Source organism: Rhinatrema bivittatum, chromosome 19 (assembly GCF_901001135.1).
Source record: "Rhinatrema bivittatum chromosome 19, aRhiBiv1.1, whole genome shotgun sequence".
Classification (NCBI taxonomy): domain Eukaryota; kingdom Metazoa; phylum Chordata; class Amphibia; order Gymnophiona; family Rhinatrematidae; genus Rhinatrema; species Rhinatrema bivittatum.
Genome location: NC_042633.1, coordinates 1,434,480 through 1,453,324, shown reverse-complemented (window position 1 = coordinate 1,453,324; position 18,845 = coordinate 1,434,480). Strand labels below are relative to the sequence as shown.

At 48.6% G+C, this 18,845-nt stretch overlaps 1 protein-coding gene across 3 annotated transcripts in view; it reads right to left on the bottom strand.

Moving 5' to 3' along the window:
• Positions 1 to 18,315, bottom strand: part of LOC115080609 (zinc finger protein 383-like) — a 43,604-nt gene extending 25,289 nt beyond the window's left edge. For 2 of the 3 annotated variants that reach the window (XM_029584879.1, XM_029584880.1), the window contains exons 1-6: positions 18,100 to 18,315; positions 17,544 to 17,670; positions 16,896 to 17,009; positions 16,621 to 16,738; positions 837 to 918; positions 252 to 378 (exon numbers count right to left, since the gene is read on the bottom strand). In XM_029584879.1, coding sequence (XP_029440739.1) covers positions 252 to 378; positions 837 to 918; positions 16,621 to 16,738; positions 16,896 to 17,009; positions 17,544 to 17,670; positions 18,100 to 18,123 — 592 coding nt within the window. In that variant the 5' untranslated portion in view covers positions 18,124 to 18,315. Of the gene's footprint in view, positions 1 to 251; positions 379 to 836; positions 923 to 16,620; positions 16,739 to 16,895; positions 17,010 to 17,543; positions 17,671 to 18,099 lie in introns of all 3 variants that reach the window. The other variant, XM_029584881.1, reaches the window with a different exon arrangement.
• Between the last annotated feature and the right edge of the window lie 530 nt (positions 18,316 to 18,845).

Here is an 18,845-nt window from a genome sequence, read left to right as displayed (position 1 = left end):
CAAAGAAGTTGTGATTCTCCTGTACAGCTCAGAGCAGCATCTCGTGCCGGGCCTGCAGCAGAGGTGTCTCTCACTGGGCCCTGGGGAGCCACAGCAGCTCCTGTTGGACTTGGCATGAGATCAGAAGCCAGACTGTATATTATATGTGCCCAAGGGACCTGGCACCTAGGATTATTCCAGCCCTGATAAAGTGGCAGCAGCCATCCTGCAGTGTGTGTATGGGTGAGAGATGATAGAAAAGGCAGACTTACCCCGGGACAGGAGGACGCCGTGAATCTCCTTGATGACCTTCTTGTTCAGCTCCTTCTGCCATTCTCCCAGAATGTCCCACTCCACTTCCCAGAAATAAGCAGCGATGTCCCTGAACGTGACCGATGCCTGGAACAGCAAACAGGACACCCTCAGCCCCTCTCCCTCCAGCTTCATTATAATGTGCGGGCAATAAACTGTGTTCTCTGGCCTCTGTCAGTGAGATCAGCTGCCCAGTTACATTATACCCTAAAGAGAGCTCTGTTCTCTGAGATCGATAATATTTTGTAGAGATCTTCTGATCCTCAAAGATGCCTAACGTGCCTACATTTACAGGAGTCAAAACCTTTCCTAAGTATGTGCAGCTTAATCAAGAGGCTTATTTAGGGGCCTGTAGTCAGACGCTTTATTTAGCCACTTTAAATGGCTGAATATAGGGGCCTGAAATCAGGTGCAGAGCTCTCTCTGAATATCCTGCTTGTTGTAACCATCTCTACCCTTAATGAGCTCCCCCAATGTAAAACCTGACGCGTTAGTCCGAGAGGAGCTGCACGAAGCGTTTTATTACAAAGGAATATTTTGCTCACCGCTCCTCCCTCCATCCGCTCGCTGACCTGAGGCTCTTCCGTTTTCAGCGTCTCTGCTGTGGGGTCAGGCCTGTGACCTCGGCTGCCTGTTACAAACATGGGAAATAAATACACGAATAAAGCAGCAGGAACCAGGCATTAATAACGAACGAAAAGCAGAACACGCATGAAACTCTGAAACTAGACAAATAACTATCTGGAAAATTCAAAACAAAAAATTCTGGTAAACGGAGCAGAAATAGAACAGAAAGAGGCGTAAATGCGCAGTAACATTTGAATCTAGAACGGAGATGTTTGCAGAGCTATAGAAGCAGGTTTGTTCTAGAGTTGCCACAATTGGCATCCGGCACAGCTTCTGAAGTCCCGGTGAGCTCTGATCACGTAATCTTGGATCCGGCGGGACCCCAGGCCACGTATTCTGCGCATCTTGCAGTCTGGATGGTAAAGCAAGCTAACCGGGGCATGGATTCCTGTCACCAGATGTTCATTTTACAAATAAGGTGTTGTGCTCCGCGGCCGTGGCACCCCACGACCGCGTTCCCCTACCTGCCTCTCAGCACCATGAAAGCCCCGGGGGAGGGCTCTGACTCGGGCCCGTGCTGCCCGCTGCAGGGGAAGCCGTCCTCCTTCCCTCAGCGGCGTCTCTCCTCCACCGGGGAGATCAAGATGGCCGCCGCCATGAGATCCAAGATGGCCGCCGTCAACTCATTTGCATTTAAAGGGACCTGGTCCCTTTAACTAGACTCACCTGTTTCCAATGATCCAGAGCAGAGGAAGTATATAGGGAGGCTTCCTCTGCTCATTCCTTGACATGGCAACGTCTCCTGTGAGCTTTGTCCAGTCTGCTTGCTTCTGTGAGTTCTTCGAGCTTGGCTTCTGCTTTGTCTTCCTGGTTCCTGACTTCGGATTGGCTTACGGTGATTCTCTGGTTCCTGACTTCGGATTGGCTTACGGTGATTCTCTGGTTCCTGACTTTGGATTGCCAAGCGGTGATTCTCTGGTGCACGACTTCGGACTGGTGAGCGACGACCCTCTGGCACTCGACCTAGGACTCCCTCAAGACTCCGTCTCCAAGGGCCCACCTAAGTCCCAGCGGCCCGGGTCCCTACGGGCTCCTCCTGGGGGGACCGCAGGCTTCCAGGGTGAAGCTCCAGTTGGCCTTTGCACCATTGCTCTGACCTCCATAGGTCCACCTAAGTCCCAGCAGTCGGGTCCCTACGGGCTCCTCCCGGGGGGACCGCAGACCACCAGTGGTGAAGAACACAGCGCCTCATCTCGTCTTTTCATTGCCTCTGTATTCGCCTCAGCTTCCAGTGCCAAGGGTCAGCTGGTCCCGCCTCCTGTTCTGCCTCGCCACCCGACAAGAGAGCCTACGGACCCTCCGAAAGATACACCACCCTCTTGTCGGCCAAGGGTCCACAAGCCCGAGCATAACAGATTGCCAAGTCCATGGACCCGGCCGATGCATCTGCCCGCCAGGCCATTCCGGGAATGGCCCAGCGCCTGAAGGAGCAACAACAGACCCTCGATGCCCTGGTCTCTGCAGTACAGGGCCTGACCCAGCGCCTTGAGGCATTAGGGCCCATGAACCCCACGCTGCCGTCTCCGCCTGGGGCTCAAGGAGGCCGCCCTACTCAGCCGCACACTGTCCAGGTTTCCGGGGGTGACCTGGGACAAGGAATTCCCACTCAACTCCCAGCACCCTCTCGATACGCCGGAGATGCAAAGCTGTGTCGAGGTTTCCTCAGCCAGTGCCAGGTTCATTTTTCCTTGCTCCCCGCGCAATTTCCCAATGACTTGGTCAAAACCAGCTGCATTATGTCCCTGCTCGACGGTAGGCCTCTGATCTGGGCCTCACATCTGTGGGAGAGAAAGGACCCCATCTTTGAAAGCTTGAGCCAGTTCCTGTCTGCCTTCCGGCAGCTGTTTGATGAACCTGTCCGCAAATCCACTGCGGTCTCTGAGTTACTCCGATTGCGCCAAGGTACTCGGACTGTGGCCGAATACGCAATGGAGTTCCGTACCCTGGCCGCAGAGCTGAATTGGAGAGACGACTGCCTCCACGGGATCTTTCTGGAAGGACTAGCCTCACGCCTTCAGAACGAGCTAGCGGCGAAAGAACCTCCGGAAGACCTCGACGGCCTGGTAGAATTGGCCAACCGAGTAGATCGCCGGATGAGGCTTCGCCTCCCAGTAGTCAAGGGGACGAGGAGATCCTCACTGCCTTCCAAGAATGCTTCTGAAGTTCCTGGAACGTCCGCCGAGGAACCCATGGAGTTGGGTCGCGGAAGAGTCTCCCCACAGGAACGCCGCAGGCGGATAAGGGAAGGACTCTGTTTTTACTGCGGAGCAGCGGGCCATCAGATAGCAGTATGCCCGACTCGGCCGGGAAATGCCTAGGACCAAAAGGAGGTCTCATCCTGGGCCGTGCTTCTCCAGTACCTCCACTAACGCTACCAGTTGCGTTAACCTTCGCTGGCGGCGAGTTCCACACTTTGGCCTTGGTGGACTCCGGCGCCGGGGGTAACTTCATCATGAAGAGTCTAGCGGAGCATTTGGAGTTACCACAAGCTCGCCTTCCAGCGCCCTTGGTCATCTCCTCCATTCAAGGGAAACCTCTCCCAGAACGTGTGACTCACACCACAGTTCCGGTCCCACTGAGGGTTGGAATCCTCCACCAGGAGCGCATGCCATGTATGTTCTGGAGTACTCCATACACCCAATCGTCTTGGGCCTTCCCTGGCTGCAGGAGCACGAGCCTCAGTTCAACTGGAAAACTCTGCAGTTGTCTCGCTGGGGGCCGAAGTGCCACGGCCACTGCCTCCAAACCGTGGTTCCCGTCCCCTGTCCCGTGGCTTCCACCAGCCTTCCGGGCCTGCCGGCCCCGTATGCCTCGTTTGCAGATGTGTTCTCAAAAAAGAAGGCCGAGGTACTTCCACCCCATCGTCCCTTCGACTGCGCCATCAATCTCCTCCCTGGTACTGAGCCTCCTCGGGGCCGCACCTACGCCCTCTCGCCTGCTGAGACACAGGCCATGAATGAGTACATCAGAGAGAACCTGGAAAAGGGCTTCATTCGGAAGTCGAAGTCACCCGCAGGGGCGGGGTTCTTCTTCGTCGGGAAGAAGGACGGGACACTTCGCCCATGTATTGACTACCGGGGCTTGAATGCCATAACGGTCAAGGACCGTTACCCTCTGCCTCTCATCTCTGAACTCTTTGACCGATTACAGGGAGCGAGGATCTTTTCTAAGCTAGACCTCAGAGGGGCGTACAACCTCATTCGAATCAAGGAGGGGGACGAATGGAAGACGGCCTTCAATACCCGAGACGGCCACTATGAGTATTTGGTGATGCCGTTCGGGCTTTGTAATGCCCCTGCCGTATTTCAGAATACCATGAACGAGATCCTCCGTGACCTCTTGTACCAGTGCGTGGTCGTATACTTAGACGACATCTTGATATTCTCCAAGGACTTAGCGGCTCATCGCCAACACGTCGTCCAAGTGTTACAACGCCTCAGGGAGAATAAATTATATGCGAAGCTCGAAAAGTGCCAGTTTGAGCAAGAGTCTCTCCCCTTCCTGGGATATATAGTCTCCAGTCAGGGATTCCGTATGGATCCACTAAAGCTAAAAGCCATTCGGGAATGGCCACAGCCGTCTGGACTAAAGGCACTTCAAAGATTTCTGGGCTTCGCCAATTATTACCGCTCTTTCATTCCCCACTACGCCTCAGTTGTCGCTCCTATGACGGCCCTGACCCGAAAGGGCGCAGACCCCAAAAATTGGCCTCCAAGAGCGGAAACCGCCTTTTGTCGCCTCAAGGAGGCATTCATGCAACAACCTTGCCTCAGGCACCCGGACCCGCAGCGGCCATTTTTTTGTCGAGGTGGACGCATCCTCGGAGGGAGTGGGGGCCGTACTGAATCAGGCCTCCGACGGCCATAAGCTACGGCCGTGTGCCTTTCTCTCCCATCAGTTCTCGCCAGCAGAGCGGAATTACGCCATTGGCGATAAGGAGCTCCTGGCCATCAAGGTGGCCTTAGAAGAGTGGCGCCCATGGCTGGAAGGGGCTCAACACCAGTTCACAGTCTTCACAGACCACAAGAATCTGGAATACTTGCATCGCGCTCAGCGTCTCAACCCACGACAAGCCCGTTGGGCCCTGTTCTTTACCCGTTTCAATTTTGTCCTCAGGTACAGACCGGCTGGGAAGAACGTTAAGGCTGACACCCTGTCACGGGTGTTTGAGTCTACGGAAGAATCCGAGGAGCCGCAGTTTATAATTGAGCCATCCCGTATCCTGTTGTCGGCCACCACAACCATCCCACCCGGGAAGACACTAGTTCCGCCATGTTGGCGGAAACAAGCCTTGGCCTGGGCTCACGACTCACGTTGTTCCGGCCACCCCGGACAATCCCGGACATTACAGACCTTGCGACGATATTACTGGTGGCCGTGGATGAATACAGACGTCCGGGCGTACGTGGAGTCCTGCCAATCGTGTGCCCGCCACAAGAGGATCCCTGGTGCAGTTCCAGGCCTACTCCAACCCTTACCGGCACCCTCAGAACCCTGGACCCATGTGGCAACTGATTTCGTGGTGGACCTGCCGCGATCCAGCGGCAACACCGTGATCTGGGTGGTCGTCGACCGTTTTAGTAAAATGGCGCATTTCGTGCCATTGCCAGAATTGCCATCCGTGCCACAGCTGGCCCAGCTGTTCATCCAGCATATCTTTCGGCTACACGGCCTACCCCAAAGTATTCTGTCGGATCGAGGCCCTCAATTCACAGCCAAGTTCTGGAGGGCTCTCTGTCAAAAGTTCGACGTCACCCTGGATTATACGTCGGGCTATCACCCTCAGACCAATGGACTCGCGGAGCGAACCAACCAGACGTTGAAGCAGTTCCTCCGCATCTACGTCAATGAAAAACAAGATGACTGGGCTAGCTTGTTACCTTGGGCTGAATTCGCTCTTAACTCCCATCTCTCCGCAGCTACGGGATCCTCTCCGTTCCAAATTGTGTATGGAAAACAGCCACGACCGCCTCTGCCCGTGCCCATCACAGTGCCATCTCCGCTGGCCCAGCTCTCGGCGGAAGAGCTATATCGCCTGTGGGTATCCACACAACGCGCCCTGATCAAGACCGGTCAGGCGGCTAAGAGATATGCTGACCAACGGAGAAGACCTTATCCGCCTTTTAAACCGGGCCAAAAGGTTTGGCTAAGTACACAATTCATCCGGTTGAAGCTGCCATCATCGCGACTAGCCCTGCGATTCATCGGACCGTTTCCCATTATCCGACAGGTGGGTTCTGTCTCTTACCAACTCCGTCTTCCTCCGTCTCTCAAGATACACAACACGTTCCACGTCTCCCTCCTAAAACCTCTGCTATTGTCATGGCCCTCCAGCACGCCTCCTACTCCCCAACCTGTCGCCTCCGAAGATGACCTCACCTATCAGGTCCGGGAGGTACTAGATGTGAGGAAGCATCGAAAGAAGTGGGAGTACCTGTTAGCGTGGGAAGGCTTCGGCCCCTGTACATAATATTCTGTACTTAGGGCCAGGGACACAAGAACACTTAGACTCAGTAAAAGGTATAAAGTAAATTTTATTTGGCATTATAAGTGTTCTTGGGAGATGCTGGATACTGGGTGCCCTTTGTCTTTCAAAACGACCAGCATCTCCTTGAATACAGGAAGTGACCCTTCTTTTATAGTTAAACATACAGTACTGTCGAAGTTTCTAGAATTACGTGACTGCCCAAAGACTCATTTACAGAGTCACATCATGCTGTTATCATGACAACCTATCCCTGAACTGCCCTGACAAGTTTTCCCAGATGTAGCTCATTTGCCCCCACTCTCCAGATAATCCTTTTGTCCTGTTAATGATCTTGTCCAGTGAGGTTTCAACAGGATAGTGCCTGAAGCTCCCGCCCTTGGTTTCTTCTGTGTGACCCATTGAATAGGCCTCCCTTGTTGGTGCCAGTATGTCTACCTGCTCAGAGACATTTTGCAAGTCATGCTCAAGTCACTCAGAGTTCATTCAGCTCTGACAGGCCACAGAACAGCAGAGGCGTCTGGGTATTTTCCTTCTCAATATTGGTTGTCTGATCAGGCATATTCTTCATTTCCCTCTTGTGGCACCTTCAATGGTAAAGGTGGCACACCCAAGTACCAGAGGTGAAGACAGAACAGTGAGAAGTGACTATGGCAAATGGGCTAAATATGTAAACTAACAACTAACCTTGTGTATGTGTTATCCCTCTAGATTCCCCCTTAAAGTAAATGAGACTCATAGGCAGACATGTACTCATGAATTGACAAAGAATAATCAGCATAACTAATTTTCACTAGGTAGCCATTAGCTCTATAATTGAGCTATACAGATACCTGCGTTATAAAAAAGACCTACTTCATAATAGCACGACCACCTATGTTATTTTTTCAGAGTCAAATAATTACATAATAGTGGTATAACATGTAAAGATAAGAACAAAGAGAGATCCGTATGAAAGTATTATGTTTCTCATATAATACTAGGTATACTGGGCAAGTCTTTTCAATGAATACTGTTATTGTGAACAACTACCCAGGATAATATTCATTAAAATGGCAAGCAGGGATATAATCAATGCACATTACCAGAAAAGTGAAGGAAACAGAAGGACTCATACTGTGTAGTGCATACATAATGTGGGACAAGTTATAAAAGTGTTGCAAAGCATAAGACATATTCTGGTCATAGGCTGCAGTGATGGAAGATCCAAATCATCGAAAGCAGAGGCATATGCATGGTAGGCAAAGGCATATCAAAAGTCCAAAACATCATGCTAGTTCTGTAGGGTATTGATGGTGCTATGCAGTATTATGACAACAACCTGTTGCAGTGAAAGCAATCACTGTATGGACAGTCCTAATTCAATTGTGGCAGTCACCTGTCCAAGAGATGATACAGCTGTGGATGGGAAGGCTTCTAAACCAGTTTCGATCAAGGGGTATAAGTTGTTAAGGTAGATAAGGGCTAGTAATACTGCTTCGTCTTCAGGTACTTCTAGGGAAGTGGGGCTAATACCCTTCTTAGATGATGGTAAGTCTAAGTGTAATTGGGGATAATCATAAAAACAAGTGAAAGCTGACTCTGTGAGAAAGTCTTTAGCATATTATGTGATCTAAAACAAAATAATGTACTTTGCAGGATTGATAAACCATCAGTGTGAGTCTTTGCACAGGGAAAGGAAGGAATGTAATAAAAATAAAAACAGAAATAAGGAAAATGATATCTTCCCCTTTGGAATCCTAAATGGAAACAAACTAGCTTATAAACAGAATATTTTAAGTCACAGATAGGGTTTATAGTGAAGAGGCCAAGATAAGAAGAAAAGAACTATGAGCAATTAATATGCCGAAAGATATAGTAATAGAATTTTGCAGATCCCTATGACAGTAGGGGTGTGCATTCGTTTTGAACTTATAGGTAAAACGCAACTTTTTTTTTTTTTTTAACTTAAAAAAGTGATGAGGCGAAAACGATCGGATTTCCAACTTATTCAACATAGCTATGTTGAATACGTTGGAAATCGCGATTGTTGATCCTAAATAAAAATGTAAACCCCTCACCCTCCTTAATCCCCCCCCCCAAGACTTACCAAAACTCCCTGGTGGTCTAGCGGGGAGTCAGGACGCCATTTCTGAACTCCTTTGCGAGGAGCACGTGACGTCGGCGTCACGTCGGAGTGACGCGGACGTCACGTGATTCCCCGCGGGTTCGCTCCGGGACCCTCGTTGGACCCAAAAGGAACTTTTGGCCAGCTTGGGGGGGGGGTCAGGAGGCCCCCCCAAGCTGGCGGTCCCGGAGCGAGCCCGCGGGGAATCACGTGATGTCGGCGTCACGTCGGAGTGACGCGGACATCACGTGATTCCCCGCGGGTTCGCTCCTGGACCCTCGTTGGACCCAAAAGGAACTTTTGGCCAGCTTGGGGGGGGGGTCAGGAGGCCCCCCCAAGCTGGCCAAAAGTTCCTTTTGGGTCACTCCGCGTCACTCCGACGTGACGCCGACGTCACGTGCTCCTCGCAAAGGAGTACAGAAATGGCGTCCTGACTCCCCGCTAGACCACCAGGGAGTTTTGGTAAGTCTTGGGGGGGGGAGGGGGGGGATTAAGGAGGGTGAGGGGTTTAAATTTTTATTTAGGGAATCGGTGCACGTATGGACATAGACTCAACTTATGGAATTCTCCATATGTCCATATTGACCGAAATTGACCCCCCCTTTCGACTTATGGACTTATGAACATAAACCTTTGGTCTGCACATCCCTATATGACAGTGCTCCTCATATGTAAGGTATGTATTTGTTTCAAGGAGAACATCACAGGCTACACTAGTAAGAAATATTTGTGAAAGAGAGTGAAACAGTCATTAGGTAAAATCTAATAGATAATGTTATAGGAAAAAGATATTCAAAAAGGGTTCAGCGACGAAATTAGAATAAAAAATAGAATATTGAGATATTAAAGATCAGCAAAGAGATTACCATCAGTACAAGCTGCAAAACAAAAGAATAGGAATAACTTATAACTTATGCTGGTGTGGAAGAGAAATATATATAGATATTCCTCTTGAACCATGAATTATCATATTTGAATCACACTGAGACACATCACCTTCTATGTAATCAAAGCAGCTTCCATAGATAAAGATAAAAGATGAAGAAAAACCTAGTACATATTCATTTAGCTAATTCAGCCTAAAAATACACATAAGTATTAGAAATTCTAAGACTGGAAAATACTACTAAACTTGGAACATACAAACTACCAAAAATAGCATCACTTCAGATGATATCATTAACTTGAACACCTAAGTACTGGCAGAGAATGAAAGAACCTAGATTCTGCATAAAATCACTCCCACAGAACAAAGAGAAAAGCAATGAGCAGGTATAAATTGTAAGCATTTCAGTCCATATAGTATATAATAACTTCTGTGGCCAAGGATAATTTCTGCAGTCAGTGCGTATATAGTTCTTAGTAGGATTCAGTGCTGATGGCCGAGCCGAATGCCTTAGCTCATTAGATGAGATGCATGTGTATGGATTTAAACCTAAATAAAAGTACAACAAATCCGATTAAGTAGTAAGAAAATACTATTATGTCACGTACTCCCTATATTTAATGTGCAAAATAATCCCCACATTATTTCAAAACATCATGCAATGGTCCAAACCACAAACATAAATACTCAGACATTACATTAAAACATATATTTCACAAAACTGACTACATAATGCATGCTTTCATTCATTCCACCTTCAACACATAACAGACCACATGACATACGTTTGAGCTCAAAATTAAAAATAAAAAGTATTTTAAAAATATAAAAGAATTGGATCGATCCACAAAAGAAAACAAAAAATCAGGATTAAAATTAAAATAGATCTATTAAAACATTGAAAAGGAATCAAACTGGAAAAAAACTGTAACCTTCATCTCCCATGGAATGGAGACAGATGTAGTTTGTGCCGTGATACCCTGAAAAGAAATCTAACATATGACAATGAATATAATGATTAAAATTAAATTTAAAAATGACATTACAGTTTCCTTAAAAGTCAAACTTCTGTTATACCTTAATTCAGCAAAAAGCAGTCATAAAGATACTTTCCTTTCTATTGTTCCACCTCTAGGAGGCGCTGTCCCCTGTGATAAGAGCTACTTCCATTTACAAATCTAAAACCCTTTTTTTTTTTTTTTCTTCTGTGCTATAAACTCCTAACTCACTTAAAGGATAGACTTTGTTATACTCAAGAGCAATTCATTCCCTACTGTGCCCAACCCTGAGCACTCATTCATATGCATTAGCCAGAACCTGCAATTATATATGAGGGATCTCCCTGTTTTATTGTGTTGTTAAGCTATTTCTCCCTTCATCTAAAAGTTAGCATCTAGTGAGGTATAAGCAAAACTGAGAAATATCTATCATCATTAGAATATAACATAAGGTCTTTCATTAACAAAAACTCAGCCTGGATAGTAGGCATAAGAGATCTTTTCTCCCTTTTTTTTTTTCCTTTTTCTTATGTCAGTTTAATTAAATACCTTATATCTTTAGTCCCTCTTCTATCACCTGACTCTAACACTTTACAATATCAAACAAAAACCTCAAAACTCTTACATCAGCAGAACTGTACAATTCATTTTAAAAGTGACTCACTCCCAGGTTTTGTTTTTTTTTCCTCAAACACATTCCTAAGGGAGGGTCACCTCCTCTCCCGCCAAACAATTGTTACACTTCAATGAATAGGTTAGTTAAGTGATAAAGCACTTTACATACCCTTATCCAGCATAAAAATAAAGCTCAATCCCCTCTTTAACATCACATCACCCCTCATCCCTAATATTCACTTCCCCATACTTTCAACAACACAAATTTCTGTTTTCACACTAAACAGATCAATTCATTTTAAATGGAGTTGCTCTCTTTTTGTATATATTTTTTTTCCTTTCTGTCTCTCTGCCTATGCACCTGACCACTAGTAATTTATGCCATGGGAATTTTAAACAAGAAAAAGACAATACATCCCTTTCCAATGATAAATCACATCTAATTATGAATGGCTTTAAATAAACACAGTTTCATGCTTTCTTTCTTACCAAATGAAAATCTGGAATTTCTCAAAAACGAAACACACCTCACATTGTTCTAAAATCTCTTCACAATAAACTCTCATTAATAACCCATTTCTAAAAACTTAGATGCAAATATGAGCATCCCTACATTAATGGTGGGAAATAGAACCAAAAAGCTAAGAGAAACAGATAAGTATAAGAAAAAATATGTGTGAAACTAGCTGAGCAAACTGGATGGGCTGCTTGTTCTCCTTCTGCCATCATTGCTATGTTTCTATGTTTACAGTAAACCACTCCGCCCTGTACTATCTTGAGAGGGAGGGGGAGAAGAAAAACAGCATAGAACTGAAAGATTCCTTTCTCTGTTTAATTAACTGCAGCAATTGAGTCAAATGCCCCTATATACAACACTGCCAGCAGTTTACAAATGTCCAGATTTAAGTTTAACTACAATCACTAAACTTTTTTACACAGAAACAACCAAACTTTGGTAAACAATCCACCAACTAGAAACTCCTTATCATACTAATTATAACTTTCAAACTTACCCAATTTAACTTCAACCTTTTCATAATTCCCTCTTCCTCCTTTTGAAGCTACTGTGCTGGAGTGAAAAATCACTCCCGTACCCTCACAGGTGTAACTTGAAACTGCTGCAGACCCAAGCCATGCGGTCTGAGGACAAAAGACCATAGACCAACTAGTGCTGGCTACCCCTCTGTTTGTTTTTTGTCAACTGTACACTCTGAAAAGAGCATAACTTAGTTTGGATTTTAATCAAATCAGCAGCTCCTTTACCTGTCTCCCTAACATATATATTAAGGAACATTTTGCAAAATTATTCTGATCCTCCGCCTTTCTCTCCTGTTCTGTTTTTAAAACAGAAACCCTAACACACAATATTTGATAGAAAATCTAACACACAATTTATACACTGTACATGTGCACACACAAACACGCAAATAATAGAAAATATATATACATATAATAACAAAATTTTATACTCACCTTCTTTTAGAAAATTAATATTTTTACATACGTACGTACAGAACTGGAACCAGAAACGCCGAACCGCCAGCAGCAGGGCAAAAACTTCGTTAAGCCTCTTCTCTGAGCTCAAATATCTTCCGGGTACTACCTCCAGCCCACTCAAGTGCCCACTTAAGTACTGGGAAACTTCCTTCGGACGTAAAGCCAATTAAATGTCTGAGAACGTAGTATACAATTTTGTCCACCAAAATCCACACACTACAGCTAAAGAACTATAGCCGCAACTATAGGTCCCATCTGGGTCGCCAAAAATGTACATAATATTCTGTACTTAGGGCCAGGGACACAAGAACACTTAGACTCAGTAAAAGGTATAAAGTAAATTTTATTTGCCATTATGATTGTTCTTGGGAGATGCTGGATACTGGGTGCCCTTTGTCTTTCAAAACGACCAGCATCTCCTTGAATACAGGAAGTGACCCTTCTTTTATAGTTAAACATACAGTACTGTCGAAGTTTCTAGAATTACGTGACTGCCCAAAGACTCATTTACAGAGTCACATCATGCTGTTATCATGACAACCTATCCCTGAACTGCCCTGACAGGTTTTCCCAGATGTAGCTCATTTGCCCCCACTCTCCAGATAATCCTTTTGTCCTGTTAATGATCTTGTCCAGTGAGGTTTCAACAGGATAGTGCCTGAAGCTCCTGCCGTTGGTTTCTTCTGTGTGACCCATTGAATAGGCCTCCCTTGTTGGTGCCAGTATGTCTACCTGCTCAGAGACATTTTGCAAGTCATGCTCAAGTCACTCAGAGTTCATTCAGCTCTGACAGGCCACAGAACAGCAGAGGCATCTGGGTATTTTCCTTCTCAATATTGGTTGTCTGATCAGGCCTCTGCCCGTGCCCATCACAGTGCCATCTCCGCTGGCCCAGCTCTCGGCGGAAGAGCTACATCGCCTGTGGGTATCCACACAACGCGCCCTGATCAAGGCCGGTCAGGCGGCTAAGAGATATGCTGACCAACGGAGAAGACCTTATCTGCCTTTTAAACCGGGCCAAAAGGTTTGGCTAAGTACACAATTCATCCGGTTGAAGCTGCCATCATCGCGACTAGCCCCGCGATTCATCGGACCGTTTCCCATTATCCGACAGGTGGGTTCTGTCTCTTACCAACTCCGTCTTCCTCCGTCTCTCAAGATACACAACACGTTCCACGTCTCCCTCCTAAAACCTCTGGTATTGTCATGGCCCTCCATCACGCCTCCTACTCCCCAACCTGTCGCCTCCGAAGATGACCTCACCTATCAGGTCCGGGAGGTACTAGATGTGAGGAAGCATCGAAAGAAGTGGGAGTACCTGTTAGCGTGGGAAGGCTTCGGCCCCGAGGAGAACTCCTGGGAGCCCCTGGCTAACATCCTGGATCGGAGTCTATTGGATCAGTTCCACCGAGACCACCCGTCCAAACCCAGGCCTCCAGGGAGACGCCCTAAAGAGGGGGGTACTGTTGTGCTCCGCAGCCGTGGTGCCCCACGACCGCGTCCCCCTACCTGCCTCTCAGCACCATGAAAGCCCCGGGGGAGGGCTCCGACTCGGGCCCGTGCTGCCCGCTGCAGGGGAAGCCGTCCTCCTTCCCTCAGCGGCGTCTCTCCTCCACTGGGGAGATCAAGATGGCCGCCGCCATGAGATCCAAGATGGCCGCCGTCAACTCATTTGCATTTAAAGGGACCTGGTCCCTTTAACTAGACTCACCTGTTTCCAATGATCCAGAGCAGAGGAAGTATATAGGGAAGCTTCCTCTGCTCATTCCTTGACTTGGCAACGTCTCCTGTGAGCTTTGTCCAGTCTGCTTGCTTCGGTGAGTTCTTCGAGCTTGGCTTCTGCTTTGTCTTCCTGGTTCCTGACTTCGGATTGGCTTACGGTGATTCTCTGGTTCCTGACTTCGGATTGGCTTACGGTGATTCTCTGGTTCCTGACTTTGGATTGGCAAGCGGTGATTCTCTGGTGCATGACTTCGGACTGGTGAGCGACGACCCTCTGGCACTCGACCTAGGACTCCCTCAAGACTCTGTCTCCAAGGGCCCACCTAAGTCCCAGCGGCCCGGGTCCCTACGGGCTCCTCCTGGGGGGACCGCGGGCTTCCAGGGCGAAGCTCCAGTTGGCCTTTGCACCGTTGCTCTGACCTCCATAGGTCCACCTAAGTCCCAGCGGTCGGGTCCCTACGGGCTCCTCCCGGGGGGACCGCAGACCACCAGTGGTGAAGAACACAGCGCCTCATCTCGTCTTTTCATCGCCTCTGTATTCGCCTCAGCCTCCAGTGCCAAGGGTCAGCTGGTCCCGCCTCCTGTTCTGCCTCGCCACCCGACAAGAGAGCCTACGGACCCTCCGAAAGGTACACCACCCTCTTGTCAGCCAAGGGTCCACAAGCCCGAGCATAACATAAGGGCGCAGGTTAGGAATTCATTCTTCACTGTGCGGAGCAGCTCCTTACCACGCTGTTAATGTGGGGTCACATTCCTAATTCTGAGGCCAGGGTTACATTGTCTCTTGGCCGAAACCGTCAAGTTGTCTGGGTATTCACTGATATTCTGTTTTGTTTCATTCAATGAGAGAGAGAGAGAGAGCTCCAAGTCAGTTTAACACATAAAGATAGACCATGATGGCAGACACAGACCATATTGGACTATCCAGTCTGCCCAGCCTTATCTCCTGCTCAGCTAAAAGGCCCCTTCCTCTCCCTCAGAGATCCCCTCGGCTCCTCCTAGGCTTTCTTGAACTCAAGCTATGGTGCACATCTAAGCCTCTACTAATCTTCTGCACCGTAACCTGAGCGAGAGTCTGACTGACAAGAGTCCAGAACGTGCTCGCCGTCCATAAACCTTCCTCGCTGCAGCGCGCTCGAGTCATTTCTCCACAAAAGGGACGGTTGCAGCGGGTCCACGGGTAGCGACCTCTTTGGCTTTTAAAAAGCTCTTGGACGCAGCGACTCAAGAAGGGCGACATTTAGCTCAAAGTGAGAGGATGGGAATCTTGTGAGCTCTGAAAATGTAAGAATCCCGGAGGAAGAAGCTGAGGGCCTTCTGTAGCTATGAAAAGGATCCAAGACAGGGAACCCGCACAGTACCAGGACAGTATGAATTAGGGATGTGCATTCGTTTCATTCGTTTCATACATTTCCCATTACATCTCAATTAGATGTGCATTCGTTTCATATGTTTCATACGTTTCATATTACATGCTTGTATAGGAAACGGATGAAACAAATGCACATCCCTAGTACGAATTGCTCCTCCTTCCAACCTCTCTCCCTCCTTCCCTCCCGCTGCCGGCGCTGCCCGGCTCAGGGGAAATGAAAGCACAAGCTGCTGCCTGGGAGGGAGAGGGTTGGCATCTAGGAGCAGCACTGGGAAAGTGAGGGATTGAAGGAAGGACGTGAAAGGGAGGAGAGACAGCAGGAGCTGAGGGAAGGGACGGAGAGACGCTGGGAATGAGGGACAAAGAAGGAGAGACTTGAGAAGAGTGAAAGGCTGGAGAGGGATGAAAAGGATGACAGACGGGCCACGGTGAACTGGTGGGGGAAGAATGAGAAAAGGAATGAAAGGAAAAACCCCATTCGGACCCTACGAGCTCCTGCCAAAAACACAGGCAAACGGTGTCAGAGTCCTCACAACTCCGGACGGCAGTGAAAGAGCTCCCGCTCTCCGCCCAGTGGTTTACGAAGACGAACCTAAACGCAGTGGTGCGTGCCACGGTGCCCGCACAGCTGGATCACTGCACGGATCTACACAGGGGTCTCGGGATCATGTGAACGTCCGCTGCAAGGCTGAGAGAGGCCGCCCAACCGATTCATGCAGGGTCCCGCACAAACGACACGGGCTGGCAGGTCCCAACTCAGAAGCCTGGCGCTGACCTTCAAGGAGACAGCGGTAAAATGCAGGGGCCCCCTCCAGCCCTGTCACCCACATCGACAATGCAGGATTGCGAGCCTTGCGTGACCGGCCCCTAGCCTAGGTCCCCCACCCCAAGCAGCCATCCCCATCCCCTGTAGGGAAACAGATAGCGAGAGAGAGGGGGCCGGCCTCTTACCCTCCCGGTGCTGAATTCCTAACTGGCACCGCCTGACCTTAGTACAGACACCCGGGAGGAATCGGATACCTGCCTGTTACAGGAGGGTGAATCCCTTCAGTCGTCTCTGATTCAGGAGGATCCAGGAAGGGCAGATCTTCCTCTTGTTTAACGCTCAGTGAGAACACAGACGTTACAATCGGAAGGCCTGGGATGAGAAAACAAACGAGTCTAGGAGGAGTCACCCAGGTCCTGCTAATATTATATTAGGAAATGGATTTGAAGTCTCCAAATGTTTGATGTTAATGCCCCATCTCTTGTGATCTGAAAATGCAAAGCCCTTTAAATCCAGAACATTTACTTACTGATGCTGGGGTCCTTCATGGTTTCTTTCCCCTCCAGCTCCCAGTGCTGAGGGAAATATTTCTCATCTTCCTTCTTAATCTTGAATACAACATCGGGATTAAGAATTGAATGACCTGCCAGTAAAGATAGCAAAATGACTTTTTCATTTCATCTGTTCCCTGTTATTTTTTAATGATATTTTTGTTCATCTGATCTGAGTTAGAATCAGGGCAATCCACAACCTGAACAATTTTGGCTACGGTGAGGCCAATGGATAACTTGGGCCGGCTGAGCTCTGCCGGACACGTTGTCAGGGATAACGTCCCACTGGACATCCCTGAATAAAATAATAGGGTAATGTCCGAGTATTGACAGCTTGTCCCCAGATAACTTTCAAGCTTCCCCGACAACCAGAGGGGGAAAAGCAGCAAACGAAGCAAAGCCCCCCCTGGATGCTCCTTGTGACCTCAGCCAAGCCACTCCACCCTCCCCATTGCCTCAGGGACAAACTCAGGGGGGGGGGGTGTCATTTACCGAGGCTCTCCTCCCACTCTGTGCCGAGGATTAAGTCCTTGGAGTGCGTGAATGTAACTTACCCTGAGCTACCACTGAAAAGGCACAAGCGAAATCTAAAATAATAAAAAATATGATAGAAAAGGCAGACTTACCCCGGGACAGGAGGACGCCGTGAATCTCCTTGATGACCTTCTTGTACAGCTCCTTCTGCCATTCTCCCAGAATGTCCCACTCCACTTCCCAGAAATAAGCAGCGACGTCCCTGAACGTGACCGATGCCTGGAACAGCAAACAGGACCCCCTCAGCCCCTCTCCCTCCAGCTTCATTATAATGTGCGGGCAATAAACTGTGTTCTCTGGCCTCTGTCAGTGAGATCAGCTCCCTGACATGGAGAGAGCTCAGCTCTATTAAATCTCCAGTAATTTGCAGAGCTTGCTTGGTTTCCAGAGAAACCCTGGAGATCTCAGGTGCAGCTATCTGTGCATCAGTGCATGTCAGAGTACCCACGGTGTGCATGGGAGAGTCTGCGTGCCCTCCCCACATCCCCCACCCTGCCAATCTCTGCTGATCTCGGGGTGAGCAGAGCTCAAACCTCCCCGGGGCTGTAAAGATCTCTGTCCTGTGCTGGGAGGAGGGAAGGCTGGAAGAGCTGCACAGGGAAAAGGTTTCCTTTTAAATGCACAAGAGGACAGAGAAGGATTTCTTACCGGATCAGACACCAGGGCACACATTGCCCTCCTCTTTTCCCTCTCAGTCCTGCAGGTGCTGGGAGGGATTCAGGCTGTTCCTACTCAGAGGGGGCAGGGCTGATTCCTGGGGGCTCAGATAAAGCCCCTGCTCTCCCCCTCTGCAGATCTGGGGCTTGCAGGGATTTCCGGCCCTGGGGAGGCAGAAAGTTCTGATTTTATTCTCTTTTCTGCAGTAGTAGGAGCATGCACAGAGGTCAAGCTGGGGGGGGGGGGGGACGACTGGAGGAGGAGGAGGAAGAGGAGAATCCCCGCTCCTTAAGGTGGATCTCTAGAGATAGCAGAGAGCTGCTGGGCAAGGCAAGAGTGACCCAAAAAAGAATGGAGGATAAAACAGAAAATATATTGCCTGCCCATCAGTTGCATTGCATGCAGAACCATAAAAGGTGCAGAGGAGGGCAACAGAAATGATAAAGGGGATGGAACAGCTCTCCTATGGTGAGAGACTACGCAGGTTAGGGCTCCTCAGCTTGGAAAAGAGGGGGCTGAGAGGGGACGCCACAGACAATGGTAAAGTCACGAGAGGGGTGGAAGGGGTTAATTACCATTTCAATAATACTGAAAGAAGGGGCCCCTAACAACCGGCAGATTGAAAACGGATCACTGGGTGCACGATCCAGCTGTGGAATCTGTTGCCAGAGGACGTGGTCAGGGCGAGGAGCACAGCGTGGTTTAAAGGATTAGTTCCTAGAGGAAAGGTCCATAAT